We start from the raw sequence: 23,696 nt of genomic DNA, 5'->3' as shown, positions 1-23,696 counted from the left end.
TCCAACACGCTTTCAATTTGTTCAAGTACTTACTGAACTTAGAAAATACATGCATTTGCTTGTGCGTCGATGGAGGAAGAATCAAATTTTAATTCGTAATAATGAAATATTATTGAATATGACATAAGAAATACAAATTAAGGTATAAGAAGGCAAAATGAAGTTAATAGACTAATTAAATTTAGTGATAGAGTGCTTTAAAAATTTGGAAATTGAGAAGATAATTAAGGTGTCCCAATTCATGCTAAGAAAAATAATTAAAATGAAAGGGGTAATTTTGTCAAATAACTTTTTCAATTATAATTAGCTCATCATTATTCTATATTAATCTATTTGCACTCTAGGTGCCTTAAAAATCCATGATTTTTTTAACATCATCCAAATATCTTACTTCTTGAGCAACCATGTATATATTTAGATAATATAGTTATAACATTTATGAGCAGCCCAATGTATTTTTTTTTTAATGTACAACACAATTACTTATCATGTGAGACAAATTATTGACTATGGTTCCTAATTAAGGATCAATCCAGTAATTACAACAAATTTTAAGGGTCATCTATGTAAATTATACTAACGTATTCAAACCAGTGGTATATGCGTCGAATTTTTCTACTATTTATTTATTTATTTAATAACTCGCCTTCTAGGCTTCTCTGAATCTGTACTACATGTATGTTAACAAATCTTATATACAAGATGAGAAGTTGACAACAAACTGTGTACATTAAATTTTGTAATTTCTTAATCCCCTCAGAAAAATTTAAATATTACTTTTTTAAGTGTCTATGTAGAAAACAATTATATATATCACATTCATCGATTTTATAATAATATTTTTTTAGATAGAACATTCATGGGTTATTGTGTTGCAATTTTAATGTAAATTTTTTAAAACTATTGCATGTTTTTCAGCTAGATTTATATATAGAAACAGTAACTAAGATAATTAGGATTCGACTCCTTTTACTTTTTACGTACTTTATTCCATAATATTAGACAGATCTAAACTATTTTTTTGTAAAAATTAGAGATCAAGCCACCAAACTATTTAATATCTACAAAGAATTTTGCCTTTTAAATTTCAAACGTGCAACTTTTCACATAGAGAGCATTGCTTTTAAACTATCTAATTTAAACCTAGTAGTTGAAATTAGAATATATATATAGAGAGAGATATGGGCTATGATGCATTGCAATGCATGGAGGAGTTTGTACATTGGACCATAAATCTAAAATTCAAAATTCAAATGGCCGATCCAAACCGTTCATCTTGTTCTCCATATTAATATGTGCTTGGAGACAAAATTTTACATTTTTCTGAATTTGTTTACTATTTATTAAGTATTTTACAAAATTGTTGATCCAACGGTGGCTTAACAAAACAGTAAAATCAGCAGCCACCGTTGGATCAACAATTTTGTAAAATACTTAATAAATAGTAAAAAAATTCAGAAAAATGTAAATTTTGGTCTACAAGCACATATTAATATGGAGAACAAGATGAACGGTTTGGATCGGCCATTTGGATTTTGAATTTTAGATTTATGGTCCAATGCACAAACCCCTCCATGCATTGCAATGCACCATAGCCCATCTCTCTCTCTCTCTCTCTCTCTATATATATATATATATATATATATTCACTGGGAAAAAAAACAGACTGGATATATAGACAGAAATAAACGTACTTTTTTTTTTACCTAGGAGGTAATGACCTCCGTTTTTCTCTTTCTTTTCCAGTCAACAACTCGAGATCAAAGTGGCATATATATATATTGCACAAAACCAATATTTTATTTATTATATTTTTCCGGTTTATCCAATGAAAAATAGTGCTTGAATATGTTAATTTCATAAAATATTGTTTTAAGTTAATTATTATTTAGTTTAACTAGATATATATACTGGAGCGCACATATATGCACTTAGAGGAAATCAGCCAAGGGCTTACAAAAATAACAAGTTGAAAGATTGTAACATCAAATTAGCTACAATTAAACTGTTGATTGACATGGAATCATCATTTATAATGTATAAAAAAACTTTCATGTGAAATTGATATTTCAGAACCAACCGTTTCCAATATTAGTAGGTTGTTTATATTTAGGGTGAAAACGGAGCAAATTCGAAGCGAATATGCTAATATCAAATTTGTATCCATGCATTTTTCAATGAATGGATACAAATACGAATACAGAGAGTAAACAAATGTCAAAATTTGAAATCAAATCTACTTTAAATGGACACGGATACAAACCAGATAATCTACAAATGCGGATTCAAATATAAAACAAATATTTATCGGATAATTGAATCATAAGAATTATAATGGAAACAATTTTTTTAGGTAATAAGAACACATTTTTTTTTAGGCAATAGGAATACGTGACAGAAAAGATTTTGCATTAGCAAAACAAAAGAGAAATTTCTATAACCCACTCTTTACAAAGAGCATGTTGCCGTCATTGGTTTAGTTAATGTATTATAATTTTGTTGTTGTAAACTATATATATATTATGTTATGTACTGAATCTTTAATTATATTTTGACTTTGAATTTATAAAGTTTGCTTATTTATTATGATGCGCATAATTTTGTTTAAACTAAGCAAATTACTTAAGAAGCCCGAACGAATGAAGATTATTAACCATTGTTAGAAAGAGTACCAAATTACTTAGCGCATGACCGAGATTTATTTCCTTTTGACTTTGGGTACCATCATTGTTGAAATATGAGCACCGCCTTTCAAGGCCCAAGCCCATTACAAATTCTGGAATCATCCAACCGCGCGACTTATATGGTTCGGTAGTACATGCAGGAAATTTATAGAGATCAGTACAATATAGTTAGTAAGAATACAAGTATAATTCAAAAAAGTCATTAACTGATCTTATAGGTGTATAAATAAGGAGTTTGGCTAATATAACATCAGTGTCATTTTGACCTATATAACACCAACTATAAAACCTATCAAATCGACTTCAAACGACTAATCCAAACCGTTCAAACCGATTTACATTACGAGTGATGCGTTTACATACAATTTTTTTATACTTTCGAGTTATTTTAATATCAAATCAAGCGGGAAAAATATTTTAAAATGAATGTATTAAAATTAACTTAAAACTCACACTTTTGACCGCTTGACTTGATATCAAATAAACTCAAAAACTTATAAATTTTACATGTAAACGCACAACTAATGAAGTATATCGGTTTGAACGGTTTGGATTCACCATTTGAACTCGATTTGATATGTTTTCGAGTTTGTGTTATATAAACTGAAATGACACTAATGTTATATTAGCCATACTCATAAATAAGTGAGCTCTTGTAATATCAGCGTCTGAGATGTGTATGAATTAATGTAAGTGAGAAATATATATTAGTCTTTGTACTCTCTTCATTAAATAATATTCAACAATTATAATTTAGGTAACACGATATTGCTCAAAGTAAAAAATGAGATTAATCTCGACGATATCTGTGATATTTTTGTATTGTTTTACACACATAAAGAGAAGGAGAGAAATTGTTGCTCAAATTTTGATATATTGTTAAACAAAGATTTGAACTTTATGATTCTTGATATTGTTGGAGTGCACAGAAATTTTATTTATTACATTGATTTAGCATTAATTATAGGATTTACACTTTGGGCGAATTGAATTACTGGAAACTTTTTTAGTGGTTCAGTTTAGTAAAAGTTTGATCTTTATGCTATATATACCTAAAATTTGTTGGCAATTTTTTAAAATTTCATGCGATCGCCCGTAGTCCTCGTATCCGGAGGAAGACAGCAATCTTTTTAATATACCAAAAGCACGTTTCTTTCAAAATATTTTAGTGCGTGGGGTACCTGCGTCAGATTCTGGCTGGGGTGAAACTATTTTCTGCATCGTTTCTCTCTTTTAATGCATAGTGACAAGTCCAAGGATTTTAAAACCATTTGACGATTTCTCCAATTCGTGATGCAATACATACAATATATAAAATATTATTTCAGATAATATATAAAATAATGAGTGAATAGTTTGTAGATTTTATGATAACTAGATGCTTCATGTTGCGGCTACGCCGCAACCGTTATAAATCTGGTGTGTGTCGATATCAGCTCAATGGTGCTGGTGTTGTTAATGTAGAAGCATAGATATATGTAGATTAGTAGTCACAGAATTAACACACAGCAATTACTGAACAGAAAATCAAGGAAGAAAATTGTGTTTATTTTTCCAGTGATGGCACATGTTTGAGTTACATTTAAAAGGAATGGAAATTTTTCATAAAAAGCTGTGAGATCTAGGTACATTTCTTAGAAGAAAAAAAGAGCATTCCTTTCATCTGTCCTCCTTGCCGCAAGGTAACCATATTGAAATAAGTGTAAGAGACTAATAATTGGAAAAATTGCCGCAAGGTAACCATATTGAAATAAGTGTAAGAGACTAATAATTGGAAAAATTATGTTTATTGAATCGGACAAATTTATAATAACATCTAGATAAAGTAAAGACATTCAGAACCATAATAGGAAAACAAAATATATCATACTGATCTTTTGATTCCATCAGTTCACAGATTTGACCATCTCCCTATTACGTACTATACACACAGCTCAAAAAAAGGAAAAATTGATTGTATTGATTGAAATCAAAATATATCATACTGATCTTTTGATTCCGTCAGTTCTCGGTTAGGACTGACATTAGTATTGATTGAAATTTTAAAACTTTTGTCATTTAAATTTATGCCTCCTTCCACTCTGCTATTGCCGTCATTCCTGTAATTAAACAACGATGAAGTTTACCTTAGTATGTAACGTAAAATAGTTGTTTAATTCCAAAACAAAATATATATTGCTTTCTCGTACTTCCGTTAACCACTTGTAGATCCTAGTAGCATCATCGGTTGGTCCACTATGTTCATGTTTATTTTTTCAACCAAGAAAATTTAGAAGTGATCTGACAGAAATAGAATTATTACTAACTAAAACAATAAAAAAAAAATTGACGTGGCCAAGAAAAATAAAACGAAGTTCTCTTACTTTGATCTTTTCCTCGTATGCATCATCCTGAACTGCATACTCATGCAAGCACTAATAGAAAAAACATTGGCCTGGGCGCCTGGCATAGTGGAAACTTGATCATTAAGCAGAAAGGAAATAATGGTACATGGAGGAATTTTAAATTTCTAACCACCTAAAAATATAAGGATAACCAGCGTTGAACATAATACCAGATCTGAAAATAATGTTAGTTTTTCTTCTCTCTTCAGGTGGTAATTTGAAATCAGATTACTGAGACATGAATAGTCTGATGGTAAATAGCAATCATATCAGTTTCCCTTGCGTAAGGCAAACAGGCAGGGTACAATTTCCTCCTTATTTGGCGCTTCAACTTCCTCCTCCGATTCCTTCACAAATCCTACACAGCTGTCCCTCACTCTCCTCTTTTATGGGGCGGCCGCGTGCCCAGGTCATCCCACACGAATAGTTTGAACAGGCAGATCTGAAAATAATGTTAGTTTTTCTTCTCTCTTCAGGTGGTAATTTGAAATCAGATTACTGAGACATAATAGTTCGAACAGTCTGATGGTAAATATGATGGTAAATAGCAATCATATCAGTTTCGATTGTCGTAAGAAATCAGATTACAAAGCTGAAACATATAAGGTGTCAAAGTATGAATATTCTGATGGTAAAAAGCAATCATATCAGATTCCCTTGTCATAAGGCAAGCAGGCAGGGGTACAATTTCTCAGCTTCATAGTGTGAAGAAGAATGGGAAATAGCTGAAATATAGAAGAAGAACTACCTCCAAGGATGAAAGAAGTCTATTAACATGTAGGAAGCACACTGCAAGACAACGGTAGTTGTTTCAACTTTCAGTTAATGCACACCAATCCCTGCAGAATAAGACCGGATTAAAGTGGGAAATTTTGGGGGCAAGTCAGCTGCTGCATGCAGATTGTGCAGAATTTTAACATGAAGTAATTTTTCTTATTATGTAAGAAATAGTAAGAAGTTTGAAGTGAAGGCCAATTTTTCTTCGTCAGGATCACTCCTCTTGTTGTAGCTGCTCCCGAGTGGGCTGGTTTATACCTCAAATTGGAAGACTAGAAATGTTGACAAAATAGGGAGAGATTAGGAAATCGCACAAATGATAGACGAAATTAGAGGCGTTGAGAATATAGGTGGCTACTGACCTGATTGTTGGACGCTGAAATTAGTGGGGAGAATGCGATGGTAGACTGCGAATAAGCTGACGGAGCGCGGAAGCATATACTGATCATTAAATAGAGCGAGCTAGGTCAGCCTTCTCAGTGGCGGGGGAGAGTACTGAAAGAGTCCAAAGAGAAGGGGAAGAGCCGAATAAGATGGAGGAGGCCACGTGTGGGATGACCTGGGCACGCGGCAGCCCCGTAAGAGAGGAGAGTGAGGGACAGCTGTGTAGGATTTGCGAAGCAATTGGAGGAAGTTGAAGCGCCAGATAGGCATCAAGATTCGCTGGAGGGGTCAATTTCAGGGTGATGACGAGAGCCTACGTCAGAGAAAAAATTGGAGGCGCCTCATCCAGGATCAGACGATTAAAGGCGGGGGTATCACTGTTCCTCGCTACAGTAACACCCCATTCTCCTTTTATGAGTTATAATATGATGAGAAGAGCTCCAATATGCTTCATTGCTCTCATGCTCAAATCATACTTCACATCTTCATCTTTGATTTTAAAATCAAAATAGATAATTCGAACTAATCAACATGCATGATATCCATATTAAAATATACTTGGAGATTAAATTTTATAATTTTTTAAAACTGTTTACTACATTTTTAGATCTATACAAAATTATTGCTTTTAAATGTCAATTTTTTTTAAAACAGTAATTTTGTACATATCCAAAAAAAATAGTAAACAATTTTCAAAAACTATAAAATTTGATCCCAAGCACAATTTAATATGAATATTATGTTAAACGGTTCAAATTGTCTATTTGAACTTTGATCAGAGATAAAAATATAAGGTACAAAAACAAATGTCACATTTAAGCCTTCCTCTAATATGATATATCATATGACATTTATACAATTCGTTAAAATAATTCACAAATAATTTAAAAAGATGCACAAAAATAACAATCTCGATTTAAATTAAATATTATTAAAAAATGTTTTTACTATGCTTAAATCTATAGTGACAAATGAATAGTTCGGGTTTGATTTGGCGGGGTCAAAAGTTTGTGATTCGAGAATATTTCAGTTATATTTCGCAGATGATTCACTACCACAAGGAAGCAAAAAAAAACCAAAAAAATTACAAAAAAAATAAAAACAAAATTTCGCGTTTTATTTGCGAATAACTAATGATAGCGTGTTAATTATTCGCAAATAAAACGTATTATACGTTTTTTTTTCTGTTTTATTCGGTGTTCGGTTCAGAAACGTCGAAAAAACAAATTAAATGTGAATTATTAATTCGCGAATTAATCACGTATATTGTTACTATGCTTAAATCTATATGATTTGACCAGCTACATAATTGACTATAGAAATATGGCAACAGAAAATCTATTATTTTAAAATAATAAATTAAGAAATCCCTTACTATGCATTGCCCCCCGTCTTAACGCCAAGTGTATTCATTTTTTACAATTTTGCCCCTGATCCCTCCTTCGTTAATCATTATATAACGGCCTCTCACTACTCTGTTTCTCCACATTCTTGTTTTCTTTCTCTATCAGTTGCCATCCAAGAAAACAATCCCTTGTCATTCTCTCCACCCCTGTTCAAACTAAAATGTCAGCAAATGGGCATCTCCCCACATGGAAAGAGACGGTAGAGTATGGAGATCATGCGTTCAATAGGCGCGAGTACGGAGAGGCATTGCGGGAATATGACAAGGCGTTACAAACAACACCCAGAAATGTAAATTTGAAGATCTCTCGGGCTGAAACTTTAGTTTGTCTGGGCCGGTTTGCGGATGCTTGTACTGAGTTTGGTGGAGCATACACAATTGATTCAACAAATGATAGACTTTGGCATCGAATGTCTCTGTTCCATCTAAGGCAAGTAAAACACTACATATACACACACTCGTTTCTTCTAATTATTGGTACCATTCCATTTTTCTGTCTCTGGACTCAGTGTAAAATTAAAGAGTTAATCTTTTAAAATGAAGTGATTCTTAATGATTCTTGATATATTGTTAAACAAAGATTTGAACTTTATGATTCTTGATATTGTTGTAGTGTACAGAAATTTTCTTTATTACATTTATTTAGCATTATAGGATCTACACTTTGGGCGAATTTAATTACTGGAAACTTTTTTAGTGGTTCAGTTCTGTAAAAGTTTGATCCTTATGTAGTACTGTCATATTTTGTAAGGATTGAAATTAACTTCAATTAGTAGGAACTCTATGCTGAGTGTTTGGGCATAAATATCTGTAATTTTCTCTTCTGGGTTTTATTTATTCTGATCTCTAAATTTGACGCTTTCTCAAATTGATGAAAAAAGGTTCTCCTAATTCTTCTTTATGAGTAATTAAGTTAATTTGTTAACATCATTGTTTTTAAATTTGAATTACAGGCTTGGAGCGATTGATATGGCAGAATCTTTCATGCTTGGGGCAAATGAAGCGTGCAGGGAGGACCTACGTGTAAAAATAGCAAAAGCGAAGGACCGCCTGGTAAGGGGTGAAAAGGCAAGAAAAGAAGACAACTGGATTGCCGCTCTCAGAGAAATCAATGCCATGATAGCAGAAGGAGTCGACTCTTCTCAACCAGTAATTAACTGCTATTCTTCTAGGATACAGTTCGTGTACCATGCAGTATTCAGTGGTACCAAAGAAAAATATACAAGTCTCAAAATTCGTTTATTAATTACCAATTTATTTGAAAATTTCAGATCATGACATTTAAGGCTGAGATGCTACTTAGGTTGGATAAACTTGACCAAGCCGAGGAAATAATAAAAAGTGCGTTCGAGCTTGACACAATGCTATTGCATATCCGTTTATCCAAATTTCTCGGTATGCCGCTTGAGGCATATTTAAGGGCCGTTAGAGCACAAATTGAGTTGGCACAAGGAAGGTAATTAATTAGGCAAACTATATACTTCTATTATTTGTTTAGGAGAGTACCAGATGAAATTTTTTGGAATAATAGTGTTCTTCTATTATTTTTTGGGATTATAGAATGTTGTTTAAAACCCTTTAGCATTGGAATTGGATAAACAATTAGCATTGAGATGAATTGATTAACCTCTTGTACTGTACAGGGGTGACATTGCAGTTGCAGAAGCAGAAGAGGCCCGCAGGATCGACCACTTGAATGATGAAATCTCTGCCATACATACACATGTGCGACTGGTATACACGGGAAACAAGCATTACGATTCGAGAGATTACTTGAAAGCACTGGATGAATACACGGTTGCGTTGAAATATGCAAAGCCTAATGTATCCATGCTAATGAATTTGGCGACTTGTTACTGGGAATTGGAGATGTGGGAAAATTACATTGAAATTTCCGATCAGGTTCTTCAAATTCGGCCGGTTTACAGCAATGTTCTCGAGCTTTAATAGAAGCCTTGGAGCCTGAACCGAGATTCTAAAGTTTCTAGAGCTCCCTTAATTTTTTATTTTTTTTTGGTTTTTTAATTACCTGCTATCATGACATTTATGTAACTGATATTGAGGAAAAGTATATTTGTACAATATTTCCTTGGTGTTTGTTTTCTGCTTATTCTTTTGTTTTCTTTTATTGTAGTCAAATTTAACACTTTATTGATTGCCAACTGATTTTTCCTTTTTCAAAAGACAAACACAAGAATTGAACCATTTTAATTTGTCTGGATATTGAAAAGCCAAAGCATTCTCTGAATATTGAAGATATATAGCTGTTTAAAAGCTTGCCAGGAGATGAATAAATTTTGAATTTAGGTTACAGTTCCAGCGTTAAAATGAAAACAAATATAATTATATATGAAAAGCATTTAACTTCACCAAATGATCTCTCTATGAGTTGTGGAAAGATGCATGTATTTTATGATCTTGCATTCGTTAATGTCAATTTCTTAGGGGCCATCACTATTGTTGAACATATTATTAAATTTATTCAATTGAACATTTATTAAATGACTTGAAATTTGCAACAATTGCATAACGTTTGATATACACAGTCAATCTATAAGACCATTCCTGTATTTTATGAGCTAAATTATGCACTGCTACTGCCTACTGGTAAATGAATTCGGTGGCTTTCTGTACACTTTAGTAATAAAAAAATTGCACTGCTACTGGCATGTACCAGTATAAATTAACAAGTTACCTCAATTTGTTATAATCTGAAGACAAAAAGATCCTTTGTTTATTTTTGGAACATTAATTAGTTATGTTGATAAGGATCGGAATCAAAATTCAAGCGAAATTAGAACAAATTAACTAATAAATGATAAACTGAAGTACTGCAGCAACAGTCAACACTAGTGGAAAAACTGGAATCAGGATCGGCCTATCTGGATCGGCTATAAGAAACAACCGATACTAATACCTATCTGGATCGTTTTTATTAATAAAACCGTTTCTAAAAACTAATAAGATCGGATTTTTTGGTCAACCGATCCTAATTTATGAACTTTTAGTATCGGTTCTTATTAAAAACCGATCCTAATTTTTAAAGTCCAAATGATCGATCCAAACCATTAGATATGATATCCATATTAAAATCTGCTAGGAGACCAAATTTTACATTTTTTGGAATTTTTTTACTATTTATTAAGCCACTTTGAAAATTGTTAATCCAACGGTGGCTTAACCAAACAGTAAAATCAGAAGCTACTGTTGAATCAGCGATTTTCAAAGTGGCTTAATAAATAGTAAAAAAATTCCAAAAAATATAAAATTTGGTCTCCTAGCAGATTTTAATATGGAGATCACATCTAACGGTTTGGATCGATCATTTGGACTTTAAAAATTGGGAAATGACTTGGTTGCACGGGAGGCCAGGAACAATCGATTTTATATTAGCCTATCTCTCTCTCTCTCTCTCCCTCTATATATATATATATCTCTCTCTCCCTCTATATATATATATATATATATATATATATATATATATAGAGAGAGAGAGAGAGAGAGAGAGAGATGGGCTATGGTGCATTGCAATGCATGAACCCCCTTATGCATTGTATAAATCACGGATTTAAAGTCCAAACGACCGATCTGAACCGTTAAATATTTAATCCATATTGAAATGTGCTTGGAGACCAAATTTTATATTTTTTGGAATTTTTTTACTATTTATTAAGCATTTTTGAAAATTGCTATTTTGCTGTGAACAGTAAAAAAAACAGTAAAATTTTCTGGACCGTCAGATCAGCGACTTTCAAAATTGCTTAATAAATAGTAAAAATATTCCAAAAAGTGTAAAATTTGGTCCCCAAGCACATATTAATATGAAGAACAAGATGAACGGTTCGGATCGGTCGTTTGGACTTTAAATCTGTGATTTATAGTACAATGCATAAGGGGGTTCATGCATTGCAATGCACCATAGCACATCTCTCTCTCTCTCTCTCTCTCTCTATATATATATATATATATATATGAGGAGGGTTCAAATGCACCCAAATTTTTGTGCATACAAATGCACCCTATATTTTAAATCATTTTTCTCCGTTTTCAAAGACCGAATAGTTAATCCGAACCGTTAGATGCGATCTATATATTAAGATGTGCTTGGAGACCAAATTTTTCATTTTTTGGAATTTTTTTACTATTTATTAAGCCACTTTGAAAATTGCTGATTTTACATTTTCTGGACCATTGGATCAGCGATTTTTCAAAGTGGCTTAATAAATAGTAAAAAAATTCCAAAAAATATAAAATTTGGTCTCCAACCACATCTTAATGTATAGATCGCATCTAATGGTTCAGATTGACTATTCGGACTTTGAAAACGGAGAAAAAAGATTTGAAAGATAGGGTGCATTTGGGTGCACAAAAATTTGGGTGCATTTGAACCCTCCTCTATATATATATATATATATATATATATAGGATTTGGCTACGGTGCTATGGGTTGGATAGAGGGCTACGGTGCTACAACTCTATATTCGAGTTTTCAAAATCCTAACGGTCGATCCGAACCGTTCATCTTGTTCTCCATATTAATATGTGTTTGGAAACCAAATTTTATATTTTTCGGAAATTGTTTACTATTTTTTTAGATTTATTGCATATTGTTGTTTTTTATGGTCCAGATTTGTCTGAAAAATAACGATTTTCAATAAATCTAAAAAAATAGTAAAAAATTTCCAAAAAATATAAAATTTGGTCTCCAAACACATATTAATATGGAGAACAAGATAAACAATTCAGATCGACCGTTAGGATTTTGAAAACTTGAATATTGAGCCGTAGCACCGTAGCCCTCTATGCAACTCATAACACTGTAGCCATATGATATATATAGGAGGGATCCGATTATACCTTTTTTTAGTGACATCGAATTACACTCTCCATTTTTAAAGTTTTCAAAGTCCAAACAGTCGATCCAAACCATTCAACTTGTTGGATATGTTAAAATGTGCTTGCAGATCAATTTTTTTTTATTTTTTGGAATTTTTTTACTATTTATTAAGTATTTAACAAAATTGCTATATTCAGACCGTTGAATTTTTGTATCCATCTTAATAAATAGTAAAAATAATTCAGAAAAATGTAAAATTTGATCTGCAAGCATATTTTAACATATCCAACAAGTTGAACGGTTTGGATCGACTGTTTGGACTTTGTAAACATAGGGTGTAATCCGGTGTCACCAAAAAAGGGTGTAATCAGATCTCTCATATATATATGTATCCTATATGTAAATATTTTATAGACACGATTATGCAACTATGTACAGTATATCAATCTTTTTATACACAATGGGTACATATACGGTTGTAGAACCCGTGTGACTTTAGTTTTTTAACAGTGTATAGTCACCTTTTATGTAGTAGTGTATGACCAACGCACTGGTATTTTTAACCTGTACCAATAACTCTTTCCATATAAAAGAAAATATAAACAGTGCGTTAATAGATGAAAACATACAAACAAATAGTTAGGTATGTTATTTGAAATTTATTTCAGAAGCTTTTATTTTGTATAAATAACTAAAAATATAATTGCAATTAAATAAGGAGTAGAAATAGGTTTTTCTTAATCTCACCAAATTCTTTGTGATATCTTAGCTCAAAAATTACCGGAATAATTTCATACGACGAATTTAAAATGTTAAAATTAATCTACTTCACAAGTGATGTGTTTACATGTCAAATTTTAAAAAAATTGAATTAATTTACTACAAAATTAAGCAGTCAAAAAATGAATGCATGGAAGTTAACTTGTAAACCTTTTTTTTGTTGCAAGAACTATCATGTCTAGCAACAAGAGCCATAAATATCAATGCCTTGATTCTTAGTGTTTTCATTTGTTAATTAAACATCAGCGTTGATATGCTCTAGATAGATGGTTTCTTTTGCTCTACATTATTATTATATATATGTACTTATTTTCTTAACAAGGTTAGTTACTGACAAGGATACTCTTATATCAAAAAGTTACACGCGTATTCATTTTTTTACAATTTTGCCCCTGATCCCTCCCGTTAATCATTATATAACGGCCTCTCACTACTCTGTTTCTCTATCATTCTTGTTTTCTTTCTCAATCAATTGCCATCCAAGAAAACAATCCTTTCTCATTCTCTCCACGAATCCATTCAAAACCTCTCTTGTCTCTCAACCCCTGTTCAAACAAAAATGTCAGAAAATGGGTGTCTCCCCACATGGATAGAGACGGTACAGGATGGAGATGATGTGTTCAACAGATGCGAGTATAGAGAGGCATTGCAGGAATATGACAAGGCGGTAAAAGTGAAACCAAGAAATGTAAATTTGAAGATTGCTCGGGCTGAAATTTTAGTTTGATGAGGCTTTTACTGAGTATAGTTAAGCATACAAAATTGATTCAAGAAATGCTAGACTTTTCCATGGACTGTCTCTGTTCCATCTAAGGCAAGTAGAACATATCCTCGTGTAAAATTCCATTTCTCCCTGTCTCTGGACTCAGTGTAAAATTAAAGAGTTGATCTTTTAAAATGAAGTGAGAAACGGATGTGCAGTCTCCTTTTGGTCATATTGTTAAACAAAGATTTGAACTTTATGATTCTTGATATTGTTGTAGTGCACAGAAATTTTCTTTATTACATTGATTTAGCATTATAGGATATACACTTTGGGCGAATTGAATTACTGGAAACATTTTAGTGGTTCAGTTCTGTAAAAGTTTGATCATTATGTAGTACTATCATATTTTGTAAGGATTGCAAATTCAATTAGTAGGAACTCTATACTGAGTGTGTTTGGGCATAAATTTTTCTTCTGGGTTTATTTATTCTGATACAATGATTTATGATCATCAAATTTTGACACTTTCTAAAATTGATGAAAAGAAGTGCAATTGAGATTTGTCTTGTGTGCAAATGTGCAATATTTTGTTTTTCCTGTGACTTTTCTGGATGTACTAAAAAGATCAGGTTGAAAATTTTAAAGGCACCAAATGATTCCACATTTTTTTATGCAATCCAAGATTCTCCTAATTCTTCTTTATGATTCCACATTGTTTGCAAATTTCAATTACAGGCTTGGAGCTATTGATTCAGCAGAATATTACATGCTTTGGGCAAGTCATCTGTACAGGAAGGACCTACGTGTAAAAATAGCAAAAGCGAAGGACCGCCTGGGAAGGGGTGAAAAGGCAAGAAAAGATAGCAACTGGATTGCTGCTATCCAAGAAATCAATGCCATGATAGTTGAAGGAGTCGCCTCTTCTCAACTGGTAATTATCTGCTATTCTTCTAGGATACATGAGTTTGTGTACCATGCAGTATTCAGTGGTACCAAAGCAAAATATACAAGTCTCAAAATCCGTTTATTAATTGCCAATTTATTTGAAAATTTCAGATCATGGCATTTATGGCTGAGATGCTTCTTAGGCTGGATTTACTTGACCTAGCCGAGGGAACAATGTGGAGAGCATTCGAACTTGGAACAACGCTAATGCATATCCGTTTATCCAAATTTCTTGGTATGCCGCTTGAGGCATACGTATGGGCCGTTAGTGCGCAAATTCAGTTGGCACAAGGAAGGTAATTAATTAGGAAGACTATATATTTTTAATTATGCTATATATTATATTACTGTTTGTTAAGGATGGTACCAGATTTTTATTTGATTAACAGTATTCTAATGTTGTTTTAAACCCTTTAGCTTATTACATATATATATATATATATATAGGCCTTGATAGATTAGCATTGGAATTGGATAAACAATTAGCATTGAGATGAATTGATTAACCTCTTGTACTGTACAGGGGTGAGATTGCAGTTGCCGCAGCAGAAAGGGCCCGCAGGATAGACCACTTGAATGATGAAATCTCTGCCATACATACACATGTGCGACTGGTACACACAGGAAACAAGCATTATGATTCGGGAGATTACTTGAAAGCACTGGAGGAATACAAGGTTGGGTTGAAATATGCCAAGCCTAATGTATCCTTGCTAATTAATCTGGCGGCTTGTTACTGGCAATTGGAGACGTGGGAAAATTGCATTGAAATTTGCAATCAGGTCCTTCAAATTCGGCCGGATAACGGCAATGTTCTTGCCCAACGTGCTGACTCATATGCCAAGGTGACTTATTGATATCCTTCTGTACTCATTTTCAAAGCATTGTAGTTGGAACAAATTAATGGTATTATACCATATGTTTACATGGTAAAGACCCAAAACACAGTTCATTATTGATTTACACATTTTCTAACTTTGTAGTTGGAACAAATGGTATTATACCATGCATATGTTTACATGGCTGTCTTGTGTCAAGGGAAAAAAATAAATTGCAGATACACGCACAGTTCATAATTAATTCCTGAATCTATAATTGTTGGATAACAACTGATACTCTGTGTGCCAAACACTGGATCATGAAAATGTGATTATTTTTTTTATTTTTTTGGGTAATAGCTTGAAAAGTGGGCCGAATCTGTGAAGGACTATGAGGCAGCAATAAAGATTTATCCTGGAAATGAGAAAATTATCAAGAGACTAAAAGAATCACAAGCTGCGCTAAAAAAATCACAAGAAATGGCCTTCCTTACTGAGATCTCATTGTCTGCTTTATTAACACCTTCTGAGACGGGTTTCTTCAACTCTTTCACCAGGAGAGAGATTGAATAAGTCTGAACACTTTTGAACCAACAACAAGCTGGTACCGCTGGATCCGGTTTCTGCTTCTGGCATTGTTGCAGATGGTTTTGGTGGCTCCAATCTAGGAAGCTCAGGTTCAGCCAGAGAATAAAGACTCTCTGACCCAGATCAATTCTTCTCTCAGACCTTTGATTTGTGATGTGAGGCTGTATATGTCTTTTGCTATTTCTAATCTTTGAGATTTGAGTTTTTCTTTTTCATTCAGAACCAATTCCTAATGACTCAAAATTGAGGCTCTCAGAGACTCGATTTCTGTCTCTTCTGATTCTTGTCGCTTTTCAGTGGTTCTCCCAAGCTCTTGCAATACCTTCTCCAGATTTTTTAAGAACACAGATCTTATGCTCACTCCTTGAAATCTCATATTTAAATTCTCTTTCTTATCGACCACAAGTATAAAAATCAAAAGTCAATTTAATAAATACATTTTTTTTTTCGATTAAATATTTTTTCAAAATAATAGTTGATAGTTTGCTTCATTTCACATATTTTAGATAATATTTTTTTATTTTAATTAATAAATTGACGATAAGACCGTTAGGTAAAATATTTTAAGTTGCTATCTATACAAAAATATAATTATAAAACCATCAAATAGACAACTGAAAAAGCAATACAAAACTTGGCACCAAGCACATCTAATTTTCCATAGATGAATAAGTTCAATAAGCTAAACATGCTACAAGCATCAAAACATGATAAAGTCCCATTCTCCTAATTCAATTTGGCACTAACATAGACTTTCATATTCTAAATTCTAACCAAATATAAAGTAAATTAAAACCAATAATGGTTGATTACTTCTAAATTTTTTACATTGTAAGAAATATCAACATGCCCATACCCATAGATTTTAAATATATTGCCTCACATGGCATCGTACTGCAAAAAGCAAGAACAAATAAAAATATTATTAAACAAGAAGGGAAATAATACAACTACTCATTTTTGTTTGGAGGAATTTCATGTATACCCTTCAAAAGTTCGAAATATCATATTTACCCTTCTAAATTTCAAACTCACAAATTTACCTATTTTATTTTTTTTTCTATTAAAACTCATTTTAAATTCATAAAATACCCATTCTAATTGGACGGTTTGAAATATGTAGAATGTGTAATTTATATACTAAAACTGAAAAAAAAATTTGTAGAATGTTTCAGAAAAATGTCACTCTAATTGGATGGTTTCCAAGGACTAATGTGTAATTTATCTACTTCTACACTTACAACAGCATATACCTAGAACCTACATGTCACTCTCTGAGCGTTAGAAGTAGAAAAGTTACTCATTTGCCCTTGGAAAACAAGAAATCACTTCAGAACCATCTATATATTTGTTTGATGGAATCAGCAAAAATCAGAATGACAGATTTTTATACAAAAAAAAAAAAATAGAACATACAGTGGTTGTTGGCTCCATATTGCCTCAAGCATCTCCTTTTTCCTGATTGGTCAGATGATCTTCGACCCTTGCCTTCACCCTGTTATTGAAAGTTTTGAAAGAATACAATTCTCGTGTCAAAAGAAAGACATACTTCAGACTGTAGCAATAAATTTCATATATCCCCAGCCCATGTAGATTTTATGAAAAAAAACAATTTGCAAAAAAAAAAATATATATAAGAAGGCATTAGAGAATGTAAATACTGGTACATATATATATACTTATGGAGAATTGTAAACAATGGATATAAAGTTTCTTGGTTTTTCATATTTTACTGTCATTGTCTATGAAATCAGATGTTCAATTGAATCCTTCAAAATCATAAAAAAATTTGTCATTAGGGTGCCACTACCAATACAATCCTAGAATTAGGTTCCACGTCACTATATGGAATTTATTGAAGCATCCTTGAAAGATCTGTGCCACCCATTTCAGATTGGGCAATCCAGATTGAATTTGAACAGATAAATTTAAACATATTTAAACAAATTTTATAAATTAACATTTATGTTTAACAGATAAATCACACACAGATTGATCTCTTGAGGTGGCAATTTGCTCTACTAGTTTTGTATGAACATTTCTGTTTCTCTGTTTTAGTTAGAACCAGTGGTCTTTAGGGCCACATTCATTAAAAAAAAAAATAAAATAAGTGTGACAAGTAAATTCAAAAGCATATTCCAGTCCTTCCCTAAAAGAAAAATTAAAGGTGAAAATGCTGCTTGGTACAGATGCTAATAAGGCCCTTTTATATTCTCTTTCTTTTAACTGGAACTTATATGTGATCAATCCCTAATCATGGCCCAAAGAACCTGATTGAATGCCAAAATTCATAAACATATCATAGAACTTACATGGCAGAGTTTCTTAAATTGTATCCCTTCTCTCCTGGAGTCTGGCCTATAGGGCCCACTGTCTTCTGTCTCTTGTGCCTCCCACCACCTAGTGAAGCACTCTCAGAATAAGCTTCAATTTCTTCCACTACAGTTTCCATCACTGAGCGGGTTCTTTTAACTGATTTGGCCCGACTTTGCCCCTTCTTCTGGCTTGTTTTCTGACTTTGCTGCCCCTCCACATTTTCAGAAATGGCCTTTCCTTCTGAGATCTCATTGTCTGCTTTATTAACACCTTCTGAAACTGGGGTTTCTTCAACTCTTTCACCAGGAGAGAGATTTTTTAAGAACTCCTCAAATTTTCTGCTCACTCCTTGAAATCTCATATTCAAATTCTCTTCCTTAGTTTGAAATTCTTTCTCAAGTTTCTCTCTGTCCTCATTCAATTTACTCCTCTTATCATCCAATAACTCGCATTGCCTCTCAAAACTCGATCTTTCCGCTCTCAGCTTTTCCCTTTCTTTTGAAAGGGAATAGTTGAGTTCTTTCTGTTTTTGTATCTCTTGTTCCAGTTGTGCGGTTAGCATCAAATGTTTTTCCTTCTCTTCTTCCTCTAGTGATTTTTTCATGATTTCCATTTGAGATCTTAAGTCACTAAATTTCTTAGTGATTTCCTCTTTCACAGATGATTCCCACTCATTCAGCAATCTTAATTTTGTGTCAAAATCTCCTTGCATTTTTTTAACTCCAAAGTCCTGATGAGAAATGGCATAAAAAACTGAAAATAAGCAAAACAAACTATACAAATAATTAAAGGCATTAGACAAAAGAAAAAAGAAAGAAAATCATTTTGAGATGCAACTGAAACCAAGTCTAAATTTAACGAGTTCTTTCGCCTTTTTTTTTTTTTTTAAGAACTTGGGCAGAGGGTTTTCATGCCTATTTTGTATTCCATCTTCATGTTTCAGGATTAATCAACACTTGAAAGACACTCATAAAGCAATGAAGAACCCAAAAGTTTTACCTAGTTGAATCAGCACTCGAAAAGTCAGTACCACCTCAGCTCCGGCCAGCCTCGAGCTTCACGCAGCAGCAAGCAAGCCAAGGAGTTTAGCTTTTGTGAGAGAAAAATGGGAATACTTGACACCGGCCCGGCCAATGAGATTCACAAGGACACACGCTATCTCAACAGAGAACACTCAAAGAGGAGTAAGCTCAACTCAAAGAGACAAAGAGGAGATTAAAACTCAACTCAAATTGATAAATTGGTAATATTTCAGATGATTCGTTACAATCTGACCTTGGACTCTTATATAGCCATATTCCATCTCTAGATGCTTCCTAACAATTAATACAACATTCAACCACTTTTTCTAATACCAAAATACAATTAATAAACGCCTAGAGACACTCAAAAGACACTTCTAAAATCCCACAAAATAAAACTTGAAAACAGAAAAATATACAAGTCTCAAAAAAGTGTACCATGCAGTATTCAGTGGTACCAAAGCAAAATATACAAGTCTCAAAATCCGTTTATTAATTACCAATTTATTTGAAAATTTCAGATCATGGCATTTATGGCTGAGATGCTTCTTAGGCTGGATTTACTTGACCTAGCCGAGGGAACAATGTGGAGAGCGTTCAAACTTGGAACAACGCTAATGCATATCCGTTTATCCAAATTTCTTGGTATGCCGCTTGAGGCATACGTATGGGCCGTTAGTGCGCAAATTCAATTGGCACAAGGAAGGTAATTAATTAGGAAGACTATATATTTTTAATTATGCTATATATATATTACTGTTTGTTAAGGACGGTACCAGATTTTTATTTGATTAACAGTATTCTAATGTTGTTTTAAACCCTTTAGCTTATTACATATATATATATAGGCCTTGATAGATTAGCATTGGAATTGGATAAACAATTAGCATTGAGATGAATTGATTAACCTCTTGTACTGTACAGGGGTGAGATTGCAGTTGCCGCAGCAGAAAGGGCCCGCAGCATAGACCACTTGAATGATGAAATCTCTGCCATACATACACATGTGCGACTGGTACACACAGGAAACAAGCATTATGATTCGGGAGATTACTTGAAAGCACTGGAGGAATACAAGGTTGGGTTGAAATATGCCAAGCCTAATGTATCCTTGCTAATTAATCTGGCGGCTTGTTACTGGCAATTCGAGACGTGGGAAAATTGCATTGAAATTTGCAATCAGGTCCTTCAAATTCGGCCGGATAACGGCAGTGTTCTTGCCCAACGTGCTGACTCATATGCCAAGGTGACTTATTGATATCCTTCTGTACTCATTTTCAAAGCATTGTAGTTGGAACAAATTAATGGTATTACACCATATGTTTACATGGTAAAGACCCAAAACACAGTTCATTATTGATTTACACATTTTCTAACTTTGTAGTTGGAACAAATGGTATTAATATTATACCATGCATATGTTTACATGGCTGTCTTGTGTCAAGGGAAAAAAATAAATTGCAGATACACGCACAGTTCATAATTAATTCCTGAATCTATAATTGTTGGATAACAACTGATACTCTGTGTACCAAACACTGGATCATGAAAATGTGAATATTTTTTTTTGGGTAATAGCTTGAAAAGTGGGCCGAATCTGTGAAGGACTATGAGGCAGCAATAAAGATTTATCCTGGAAATGAGAAAATTATCAAGAGACTAAAAGAATCACAAGCTGCGCTAAAAAAATCACAAGAAATGGCCTTCCTTACTGAGATCTCATTGTCTGCTTTATTAACACCTTCTGAGACGGGTTTCTTCAACTCTTTCACCAGGAGAGAGATTGAATAAGTCGGAACACTTTTGAACCAACGACAAGCTGGTACCGCTGGATCCGGTTTCTGCTTCTGGCATTGTTGCAGATGGTTTTGGTGGCTCCAAATCTAGGAAGCTCAGGTTCAGCCAGAGAATAAAGACTGTCTCTGTCCCAGATCAATTCTTCTCTCAGACCTTTGATTTGTGCTGTGGGGCTGTATATGTCTTGTGCTATTTCTAATCTGTGAGATTTGAGTTTTTCTTTTTCATTCAGAACCAATTCCTAATGACTCAAAATTGAGGCTCTCAGAGACTCGATTTCTGTCTCTTCAGATTCTTGTCGCTCTTCAGTGGTTCTCCCAAGCTCTTGCAATACCTTCTCCAGATTTTTTAAGAACTCAAATCTTCTGCTCACTCCTTGAAATCTCATATTCAAATTCTCTTCCTTATCGACCACAAGTATAAAAATCAATAGTCAATTTAATAAATAAATATTTTTTTTCGATTAAATATTTTTTCAAAATAATAGTTGATACTTTATAGTTTGCTTCATTTCACATATTTTAGATAATATTTTTTATTTTAATTAATAAATTGACGATAAGACCGTTAGGTAAAATATTTTAAGTTGCTATTTCTACTAAAATATAATTATAAAACCATCAAATAGACAACTGAAAAAGCAATACAAAACTTGGCACCAAGCACATTCCATAGATGAATAAGTTAAATAAGCTAAACACGCTACAAGCATCAAAACATGATAAAGTCCCATTCTCCTAAGTCAACTTGGCACTAACATAGACTTTCATATTCTAAATTCTAACCAAATATAAAGTAAATTAAAACCAATAATGGTTGATTACTTCTAAATTTTTTAGATTGTAAGAAATATCAACATGCCCATATCCATAGATTTTAAATATATTGCCTCACATGGCATTGTACTGCAAAAAGCAACAACAAATAAAAACATTATTAATAAAGAAGGCAAATAATACAACTCGTCATTTTTGTTTGGAGGAATTTCATGTATACCCTTCAAAAGTTCGAAATATCATATTTACCCTTCTAAATTTCAAACTTACAAATTTACCCATTTTATTTTTTTTTTCTATTAAACTCATTTTAAATTCATAAAATACCCATTCTAATTGGATGATTTGAAATATGTAGAATGTGTAATTTATCTACTAAAACAGGAAAAAAAAAATATATAGAATGTTTCAGAAAAATGTCACTCTACTTGGATGGTTTCCAAGGACTAATGTGTAATTTATCTACTTCTACACTTACAACAGCATATACCTAGAACCTACATGTCACTCTCTGAGCGTTAGAAGTAGAAAAGTTACTCATTTGCCCTTGGAAAACAAGAAATCGCTTCAGAACCATCTATATATTTGTTTGATGGAATCAGCAAAAATCAGAATGACAGATTTTTATACAAAAAAAAAAAAATAGAACATACAGTCGTTGTTGGCTCCATATTGCCTCAAGCATCTCCTTTTTCCTGATTTGTCAGATGATCTTCGACCCTTGCCTTCACCCTGTTATTGAAAGTTTTGAAAGAATATAATTCTCGTGTCAAAAGAAAGACATACTTCAGACTGTAGCAATAAATTTCATATATCCCCAGCCCATGTAGATTTTATGAAATAAAACAATTTGCAAAAAAAAATATATATATATAAGAAGGCATTAGAGAATGTAAATACTGGTACATATATATATACTTATGGAGAATTGTAAACAATGGATATAAAGTTTCTTGGTTTTTCATATTTTACTGTCATTGTCTATGAAATCAGATGTTCAATTGAAACTTTTAAATTCGAAAAAAAATTTGTCATTAGGGTGCCAACCAATACAATCCTAGAATTAGGTTCCAAGTCACTATATGGAATTTATTGAAGCATCCTTGAAAGATCTATGCCACCCATTTCAGATTGGGCAATCCAGATTGAATTTGAACAGATAAATTTAAACATATTTAAACAAATTTTATAAATTAACATTTATGTTTAACAGATAAATCACACACAGATTGATCTCTTGAGGTGGCAATTTGCTCTACTAGTTTTGTATGAACATTTCTGTTTCTCTGTTTTAGTTAGAACCAGTGGTCTTTAGGGCCACATTCATTAAAAAAAAAAAAAAAAAATTAAGTGTGACCAGTAAATTCAAAAGCATATTCCAGTCCTTCCCTAAAAGAAAAATTAAAGGTGAAAATGCTGCTTGGTACAGATGCTAATAAGGCCCTTTTATATTCTCTTTCTTTTAACTGGAACTTAT

The 23,696-nt window shown here is 32.7% G+C and overlaps 1 protein-coding gene and 1 long non-coding RNA gene across 4 annotated transcripts; one reads left to right on the top strand and one right to left on the bottom strand.

Annotated features, from left to right (window-relative positions):
• Positions 1 to 4,595: 4,595 nt before the first annotated feature.
• On the bottom strand, positions 4,596 to 6,416 carry LOC144548666 (uncharacterized). 3 transcript variants are annotated; one of them, XR_013509417.1, is made up of 4 exons: positions 6,208 to 6,416; positions 5,817 to 6,117; positions 4,887 to 5,510; positions 4,596 to 4,783 (listed from the first exon to the last, which is right to left on the bottom strand). It is a non-coding gene; the product is annotated as an uncharacterized LOC144548666 (long non-coding RNA). The 3 variants fall into 3 exon arrangements; XR_013509418.1 differs by having other exon boundaries at positions 5,048 to 5,510; XR_013509416.1 differs by lacking the exon at positions 4,596 to 4,783 and having other exon boundaries at positions 4,790 to 5,510.
• Positions 6,417 to 7,795: 1,379 nt separating this feature from the next.
• LOC144548358 (TPR repeat-containing thioredoxin TTL2-like) lies at positions 7,796 to 9,581 on the top strand. Its single transcript, XM_078297026.1, has 4 exons — positions 7,796 to 8,064; positions 8,588 to 8,783; positions 8,906 to 9,090; positions 9,278 to 9,581. The coding sequence occupies exons 1-4, from the start codon at positions 7,796 to 7,798 to the stop codon at positions 9,579 to 9,581; spliced, it is 954 nt and encodes a 317-aa protein (XP_078153152.1).
• Positions 9,582 to 23,696: the final 14,115 nt, after the last annotated feature.

Source organism: Carex rostrata, chromosome 33 (assembly GCF_964058835.1).
Source record: "Carex rostrata chromosome 33, lpCarRost1.2, whole genome shotgun sequence".
Lineage (NCBI taxonomy): Eukaryota > Viridiplantae > Streptophyta > Magnoliopsida > Poales > Cyperaceae > Carex > Carex rostrata.
This window is presented reverse-complemented; position numbering and strand designations above follow the sequence as displayed.

Bases quoted from the DNA above. Each gene is read 5' to 3' on its own strand.
- LOC144548358 (XM_078297026.1), top strand. From the start codon at position 7,796: ATGTCAGCAAATGGGCATCTCCCCACATGGAAAGAGACGGTAGAGTAT. The intron at 8,065-8,587 runs GCAAGTAAAACA...TTTGAATTACAG, and splicing joins ATGTCTCTGTTCCATCTAAG to GCTTGGAGCGATTGATATGG. The intron at 9,091-9,277 runs GTAATTAATTAG...TGTACTGTACAG, and splicing joins ATTGAGTTGGCACAAGGAAG to GGGTGACATTGCAGTTGCAG.